Genomic DNA, 9,060 nt, shown 5'->3' with positions numbered 1-9,060 from the left:
GGGAAACGGTCGAGGGGGCACCGGGCCGGGGGGACAGCTGCCTCCCTGGGATACAGCCCTGGCGGCTGCTGGCGGAAGGCACCTAGGGGGAATGGTGACCTTCACAGCCTGCAGGCAGGTTAGGGAAGGTAACTTCCTCAAAACCCTACTTCCTGACTCTTTATTTTCCCTTTTTACCTCAGGAATGGAGCTGAGCATGAGAATTAGTCTGTACTTGCTGCCTGGGCAGTCGCAGTCATAATTACAAGATGTGTTTTTGTGGAGGTGTTAGGGGTTTTGTTTTTTTTGAGCGTTCTCCCAATCTGTGTCTTCAGAGAAACCTGTATTGGGGGTTTTGGTGGTTTTTTCACACCTGTGGTTTTTTGTGTCGGACTGGAGGAGTACATGAATACAAAGGTGACTCTGCCGACTGCCTAATGCCGATCTGAGGTCTGAATATTAAAGTGTTCCTCTTCTGATTCATGCTTTACCACCCGTGATGATCCCGTGAGCCGGAGTTTGCCCGAGGCTGTGCCGGTGCTGCTCCATGGGCAAATTCCTTCTCCATGACTGAAATGGGCAGTGGTTTTGGAAGTTAAGCCTCGATGTCTGTCTTGCAAACTTTTCTGTGTGGACAGGCCCCTCTGCCTGTTTAACTTCTGTGGGTGCTCTGTACTCCAGTGGTAATCGGCAGGTATAAAGCATCTTAGGGAGCTGCCATGAATCTAGTTTAGCAAGGTGACTTGATACATCAAACTAGAACACAGTCAGGCTTGCAGTTCTCAGACTCCATCAGTGCCATGCTGCCTGGGATAATGTGATGTGACATTGAAAAATTGTTAAAGATCATAAAATATGCATTTTTGATACTACATATGGAGAACGTTGACACGAGGATTTGTGTTTGTTTCCAGACCGTATACTTTCATAAAGATAATTTCAGAAATAAGCCCTTCTAAAAATAATCTTTGTAACTTGTTATTTTCATTGTCATTTTTCTGTGCAGAACTGTGTGGAAGGTGAGTTCAGGCCGTATTTGAGCTGTTGTGCTCAATGTATGCCCTTCATACTTTTCAAGTGTTTGTATTATGGAGAAAAAATACATCCTGGGCTTCTGTGTGGTGATAATTTGTATCAATTTTAATTTGTGTCAATTTTGCACCCAGCGGATCCTTTGCTTTAAAAAAGCCTTACTTCTAAAAGTAGTGAAATCTGTAAAACTGACTGAACAGTTCATGTTTAAATTCATTTTCTTAAACTGCTTTGATATGTTAAATAGAGTGTAACAGTTTGTGTAAAGTAGGTTTTTGCTGGGAGGAGGGAGTTTTGAGCTGCTTTTAGAAATAGCAACTGGAAGTTATTTAAAGCAAACTTGCATATATATATATTTTTTTTTTTTTTCAGCTGTAGGTATGTAGAAACATTTGTACAATAATTCTTTTTTATTTTGTAGGGTTGATCCATATGGGTTTGAAAGGCCAGAAGACTTTGATTATGCATCCTATGAAGCATTCTTTTCCAGATATCTAGTGGTACTCACTAGAAGAGCAATAAAATGGTCCAAGCTCCTAAAAGGGAAAAACAGCATACAGAAGAGTTTAAAAGGTGAGATGTATGTCTGTTTACAGGTAAAAGTGCATTATGTTGGAACCAATGTAAGTTGTATTAAATTGGTGTGCATTTTTGAATGTTAAATACTATTTTTGTCTTCAAATGACAGTAATAATATGTAAGCAAGTGTGCTGTTGTTAGGGGGATCCTTGATTTGATTTAAAGTTTGCAAAGGAGTAATCCTTCTTTGGCATACGCTATAATATATTATTACATCTGTAACACAAAGATTATGGCCACTGGCACTTCAAGATCTCATTTTCCAGTTGTTTGTTGTATTGTACTCCGCTCTGTGCTCAAGCACATGAGATTATGCAGAAGACACTGGCTTGAACCCCAGAGATCAGGATGTCAGGGCTCTCAGTTGCTGACTGACAGTTTTTTAGATTGTTGAGATTTTCTAGGTCTCCTTATCCTTTTGTAAAACGATGTTGACCTCACAGCTAACAAGGTGTGTACTAGGAACTGATGCGAAATGCCTTATGAAGCGAAGAAAGTGAAATTAATGTAGGAGCTAATGCACCATTGGATAAAATGCTGATGGAACTGTTAATGACTGTTTCAAAAAGCAGGAAAACCTCTAGTAATGTTTTGTCTTGCAGGAGAGACTGGGAGAAATAAATGGAGGGAGTCCTGTGAGAATAAAGGGTGGGGGGTTTTCCTCCCACACTCTCTGGGTTATTTTTTCATATAAGCATCTACATTTTCCTCTTTGCTTTTAATGATGCTATTCAGCTTGCTTTCTCTTGGGAGTCTTGAAGTTTGGCACCATTCTCTATAAGTCTGTTAAAGAAAAAGTGAGTAAAACTAAGCAAAAGTTAATCAGGCACTGATTATGACATAGCTGAGTATGTAGAACTGTGCTTCAGGTGCAGACTTTGCTAATTGTGGTGATTTTGTTGTTTCGGGGTGGCATGAGTTGTTTTTTTTTTTTTTCTTGGCACCAAGAACAGAATAATAACTGGCGAGACATTTGAAGTGTAACAGTGTATGTAGTGCACAAAAGTCCATTTTAAGGCTGAGGAATCCCAGAAAAATGTAGGTTTGAGCTATAACAGCTAGATCATATGCTGCTAACTAGAAAGTAGCTACTTCTACTCTCTTCTTTTTCATCCAAATGTAAAGAAGCTTTTGCTTAGGGTGTCAAGTTTGAATATAGCGATAACTGTGCAGTATTTTGAATTAGTGAGGATTTTGAGATTCTGCAGAACTTAGTCTTGTAGTTGTTGTGGTTTCAGGTTTTATTTCATCTCCTCCTCCTCCTCTTAAAATGCGCGAACTGTGGCAGTGGCAGCTTTTTCTGTGAGTTCCTTACATTTCTCTTCCGTGGTGTTAATAGTTTCTAACAGGCTATTGTTTGTGAAAAATAGGATACTGTAAATCCATTGACACGGGCAATGGCTCTTGACTGTAGCAAGCCCTTGTGGGCTCATACATCATCTCTGAGGTTACTAACTCTTGTTAGAGATACTCAAATTTATAGAGTCTGCATTCTCATGTATATGTGTAATTCTAAGGAGAGGACTGGAATAAATAATAATGAGGAAATGTAGTCTGAGTATAAATTCAAAGTTGTTACAATAAGCCTCCCTTATTACTGTCAACTAATACGGCAGAAAAGGAGAGCAACAGGTTAACCTGTACAATTACTGATTTTTTTTTTAAAAACTTCCCTTCTTATATCAATATTAAGATTGAAGTCTGGCATAAGCACATAGACTTATGTAAGCAGTTGTTTTGGTGTGTGCTTTATCCTGCAAGATGATCCTGCAGTGATTTTTTTCACAGGCAGTCAGAGAACAGAAGGTCTGTCTGCCTGGTGATGCACTGAATTTCCCTCCTCCAGGACCTGACTTGATTGCTCTGAGGCTTTGCTGAGGAGCTGCTGGTTCTGATTAACTTCCCCTCTGCTGCAAGTCAGCCATAAGCTAGAACTGAGAAGAACACTTGATTTGCCACTTTGCCCTCCTGGAATGCAATAGCTGTATTTGCGAACCCATGACCTTATTTAGAGTTCTACTAGGGTTTTTTCCAAATGGGTCCTGCTGTGAGCAGACACTAGAGAAACACTGTACATGTAGTATCTCAGTTGCTCTACACCCGTTTGTCTTTCCATACAGAGCAGCTCGTAATTCCTGTCAGGGTGAACAGGAAGAAGTGATGACTTGGGCTAATTTTCCATTTTGGAAATGTGGCCTGTTCACATGCTGCTGTGTTTGCCTCATGTCCAGGGTGGTATGTGTGTATATCATTCCATTCTACTGTGAAGAAAAATAATGAGACTATACTTTAACAATGGTAATTAAACAGTGTATCCTGTTGTTCTGGATCACAGCCTCTGTCAGGGTGGGTCATGGGAATTTTGGCTGACAGTTCCTTTTGCTTTTTCTCCAGTCTCTTCCTTTCTGTGATTTTTGTGGTGTTTTGTTTCTCCCTCTACCCTTGTTACCTTCACTGTCTCCTCTGCACATGTGAGTTTTCAGTCAGTGTTCTGTTACTTGCCTCACCCCTCTCTCCACCACTACTGAGATCCTCCTAGTTTTTGCTGTTCTCCATTCAGCTGTTATCTCTGTGTGACCGAAAGAAAGCAGGTAACAAACTGTCTAATGTAATGGCCCAAAGTAGCTTAATTCTGACCAAAAGTGTGCTGTGTAGAAAAACTTGGCTGTAAGTGGATTAGTCAAAACTGACAGCGGAAGGTGCTTTCTATCTTTGAGGCTGATAAAATACAGTGAGAGATGAAAATAATGTTACTAAACAGTGGTTTTAACAGGAGCACTTCTGGTCCAGCGCAGGGGTTGGAGGAAAGGAGCATCTTAGAAAGTGAGGATTTGAGTTTGACTGTAATTTGAACATTTACATCACAGATCTGCTTTGTTTTTTCTGTGATGTATTAATAAAATAAAACTTTCAGTTCCTTGTTCAATTCCATGTATTTGGCTCTTTTGTAGAATTTTTCCTCTGGGATCCAAGTTAGGTTCCTCAGCATTCAGCAATAATTGTTATTAACTGAAAAAATAAACAAAAAGTGCAGACACTTTTCAAAACCACACTCTTCTAATATTTTATGCAAGATAATTTTTGTTTTTAAATGGGGTTTTCCTACATACACTTAGTCCATCTCTGGTGTAGAGTGAAACAGTGTTAATGGCAGGGAAAATATATTAATATAACTTTATGTAGAGGCAAAAACTTCCAGAATTCTCATATTCTACCATTAAACAAGGACAGACAGGCTTAAAGTTATTTACTTACTTTTGAATCTTGTTACTGTAAGTAGTGCCCAATATTGGAAAATGTTCTTCTCTGCATATTTTTCTCTTTAATTTACTTTGGGTATTTGTCAGCCCTTTTAGACTACTTCCCTATCATGTAGCTGCTTTTTCTAGTAACAAGAAAAACATATTAGTAAGTTTGACTCTAAACCTCTGGAAACTGGCACTGAATGTCAGAAGTAATAGAATTATTGAGGCTGCTTTTGTTTGCTTAAAAGTAATTGATGATGTTTCATATTTTGTTAAGGAACAGAGGCAAAGATTTCACGTAAAGTTACTTCTTTATTACATATGTTTTAAAGCTTAGATTGTTGTGTGCACTGCAATTGTCCTGGGGGTGATTCTGAGTGCAGATGCTCAGGGCTGGATGGTATTTAGCAGTGCTACTTTTGAGATCAAGCCCTCGGTTTACAGTTGGAGTCAGATGTGTGATTGGAGACACGTGCACGATCCGGCTTAATCTGTGAAAGATTCTTAAATGTTATAGTGGAAGGATATTCTGCAGTGTGGACTGTTGTGGGCCTTTTAAAAGTTCCTGAGGATAATGTGAAGGAGAGCCTATAGAAAATCAAATAAATATATATTTGTATAAAACAGTTTAACTTTGTGTATATAATATGACATTTATGTATGTATAAAACACATTTAATTGGAACTGTCCTTATTTTCAAAACTACTTTGCTGTTTCTGTATGCCAGTTTGCAGATCCTGGCAAATATTAAAATGGTGTGAGAATCATGCAGTGTGATGCTGGAGAACAGCATCATGTAAAGGGCTTTTCCATTCCTCAGGGAGTTGGGGAGCTGGGCTGGGTAGTCAGTTGGGGCGATACAAGCCTCTGGCTGTCTATTACCATGAGACCGATGACACTGAGGAATAATGAGTGTATGCTGTGCTGCAGGGCTGCTTTCCCCTTGTGCCAATGTCAAAGGCTTGTCTCTGCTGCTCTTGAATTTGATGTGTATTGTTGGATGTGGATGTTGGCTATGCTTTCAGAATTGACAGTTGTTCCAGAAAAAATACCATTGGAATTATCTGTTAAGAGTATGATAATCTAGTAGTTTAGCCAGTAAGTATGCTTCTAGAAAAATTCGCACACTCATCTAAATGAGATGTTCTTGTTGACCTAAATGGGACTTGTTCTTTATACTCATTCCTGAATTTGCTATGTCCATCTGTAGGATTCCTTGAGCATTAGGGTTCAAAAGATGAGGTAGGGATTATTAAACAACCATGGAAACAGGAAAATTATTTCCAGCCTGTTTAAAAGAAGGTTGTATTTAAAGTTACTTTACAGCTGGAATAGTAGAGATTGTAACCCATAGTATAAATCTAAAAAGCTAAACAAAAACTGTACCCTGGAGGGGAGTTGTTTATTGCATATGTTAAGGGTAGGAGGGTTTCTTTGAGAGAAACTACCAGTATTTAGGTGTGTGAAATGCCTATTAGAGATGCATGGATCTCTGTTTAGTTGGGAAAGCACCTTTGGCTCCTAAAGGATAGGCATCTACATTTAAGTGGAATGTATTTAGCAGGTGACTGACTGATTTGTCCTAAAACGTTTCATCCTGCTGTTTTTAAGGCCTTTAATTCAGGCAACATTTATCTTAAGTTACAGATCTTTCTGATTGCATAAAACCTGGTTAGGTAATGATAGTTTGTGTGTGTTTGTGTGGGGGTGGAATAATAATCCTCACTCTTGTTTGAGTCCTATAGCATTTAGGGATGAGAAATTGATACTCTGATACAGTCTCATTCATTTAGTAAGAAATATGTGACTCCTGTCTTAGTTTCTTCTCCCTGAAAAAAGCAGAAGGATGTCAAACGTTCATCTGTCTTTTTGGATCAGGAGGGGTAATGCTGATGTAGGATTCTGTACCAATGAGCAGCATGGGCTCCTTATTAATATTTGTCATACCATTCCCAGGACAAAGCTACTTTGGCTGTCATTATCCTGATGCTTCTTCCTGCAGTCTTACATCCCGGTTATTTACACTGAATCATCTGCTTAGGAAAAAAAACCCAAAGCACACCCTGATGATGAATATGATGCAGGAAATAAGCACTACTTTAGATTTGAAAATACTTCCCCAGTAATTCTAGGAAAAGTCATCTGCTGCTCACTCACATCTCCAGTTCTTCCAGTAGCCACATATTTCATACTTCTCAGTTTCTGCTGTGATTTAGGTGGTTAGGTGCTAAGCTGAAATCCTAGCATCCTGTTAACATAGACACTTATGCTAGAGTATAACCAAGCAAATGGAAAGGGCTGTCCATGTCAGAGGCCATTAGTGATGTTGGGAAAGAAAAAGTGCTCATATGAATGAAAAAGGGTAAAGATCAAGGGGAAACTTTGCTGTTCATATCTCCATCTGGAAAGGCAGAAAGAAGAGGAAAGGATTCAAAATCCTAATTGGGGAATAGAGGAGGGAGAAAAGCCTGGGTCTGGAAACCTGTGTGGGGAGTCTGAGTGGGAAGAATTTAGGAGTCAATCTAGAACACACTATGCAGCTGAGAAGGAAATGGTTATCCTAAATGGTTGTATAGGAGAGATAGCACAATAATCTCTAGTCAAGAGTTTTCCTATAACTCTTCAACTTTCTGTTGCTCATTTCCAAAAGAAAAAAACAGCTGTATTTATTTATTTACTTATTTATTTTTAAAAAACCAACACCAAACTTCTTGTTTTGCAGTGAAGAGGTATATCAGGAAAGGCATCCCAAATGAACACCGTGCATTGATCTGGATGATTGTGAGTGGCGCCCAAACCAACATGGAACAAAACCCTGGATATTACCACAGACTGCTTGAAGGAGAGAAGAATGACAAGCTGGTTGAAGCAATCAGAACAGGTTATTGTTTCAATAACAGTTTTTATCTGTCCTATGTCCTTAAATGTTAGCGATTAAGTTATGTCATGGAAAACTTGCATTTCTGTAGTGGCGGTTTAAGTGCTGAATTAACATGTAAATTAGATTAGCCATAAGCTCTTTAACAGCACAGATCTTTCCAGGTTTTCTTCCTGTGGTCAAAAGCATTAAGGAAGATTCAAAATTATTTGCGAAGGAACAGGGAACAAACTAGAAAACATTGTCATCTCCTAAGTGATTGAAAAGTTATAACTTTGCATCATGAAACCTGCTTCTGGGTCCATTTCTCCTTATTTCTGTCCCAGTAGAACACTGGAAAAGCAGCAAGGATGGTTGAAGATGTGGTACAGTATCTGTATCTGTATGAGGCAGATGAGGTATGCTAGGATTTCAGCTTGAGGAAAAAGACTGCTGAGAAAAAGCTGCAGATAGAGCTATATGAGTTATATATGGTGTAGAGAAAGTGAATGGGGAGAAATTATTTGTTTCTTGTAGTGTTAGAGCCAAGGACACTGAATAAAATTTGCTACGCTGCAGATTTAGAAGAGCATTATCAGTGAATCATGGCACTTGTTATTGGAAGGTGCTGCTGAGGCCAGAAATTTGAACTAGTTTAAAATGGAATTTGACAGAGGGGTGGGGAAATCCACCTGATGCGTGAAATTCTAAACAGTAAATGTAAATCCCTGAAAGAAGGGAAGTGTAGGAGGGGAAATACCCCTCTTCTACTAATCCAGTTTCATATGTGCTGTCTGTGAACATTGATAAGTGGCCAATATTGGTGACAGGGTATTAGGGCAACCAGACCTTAGACTGGCCCACTGGCTGTTTAAAAGAGGCAGTAGGGGAGGACAAGCAAGTAGAAGTTTTATATAACTGACATTTGACCTGAAACTTTTAAACCTGCTGCAACAGAGCTTTTGTAGAGAAGCTGCTGTTAGCTGAATTGTACAATTAATGAGTCAAGAGGTTGGGCTGTGCTCTGGACAATATGGAGGTTGCTTTGTTAGAATGGCAGGTGCAGTTGTCATCTGTTTTGTCTCGAAAAAGCCCAGTAATTAAGGTTGGGCCTTTATGGATTTTTATTTGAGTTGGATAAACATCTGAACACTTTTTGGTTTATGCTGAGTTTCTCCTCTGCTTCTCCCCACAACAGCAGCAGCAGTACTGTGGGCTTTTGGGACTACACACCTTAGTAAGGCATTCTGGAGCATAAAATTCCATGTTCCTACAAATACAAAGACTATCCAGAAATCTTCAGGCTCATATCCTGTTCAGAACTGGAAACAGCAGAGCTCTAACTATGAATACAGAGGTAGCTACTC

General features: G+C 39.2%; 1 protein-coding gene across 1 annotated transcript in view; it reads left to right on the top strand.

The window, feature by feature from the left end:
* The first annotated feature begins 1,436 nt into the window (after nucleotides 1-1,436).
* GRTP1 (growth hormone regulated TBC protein 1) overlaps nucleotides 1,437-9,060 on the top strand; it is a 32,438-nt gene continuing 24,814 nt past the window's right edge. Inside the window, exons 1-2 of the mRNA XM_010074003.1 lie at nucleotides 1,437-1,584; nucleotides 7,559-7,717. Coding sequence (XP_010072305.1) covers nucleotides 7,612-7,717 — 106 coding nt within the window. The 5' untranslated portion in view covers nucleotides 1,437-1,584; nucleotides 7,559-7,611. The remainder of the gene's footprint in view (nucleotides 1,585-7,558; nucleotides 7,718-9,060) is intronic.

The sequence above is a fragment of the Pterocles gutturalis genome, unplaced genomic scaffold, assembly GCF_000699245.1.
Source record: "Pterocles gutturalis isolate BGI_N339 unplaced genomic scaffold, ASM69924v1 scaffold2557, whole genome shotgun sequence".
NCBI classification, from domain to species: Eukaryota; Metazoa; Chordata; class Aves; order Pterocliformes; family Pteroclidae; genus Pterocles; species Pterocles gutturalis.
Note: the sequence above shows the minus strand (reverse complement) of the source record. Positions and strands in the feature narration are given on the sequence as shown.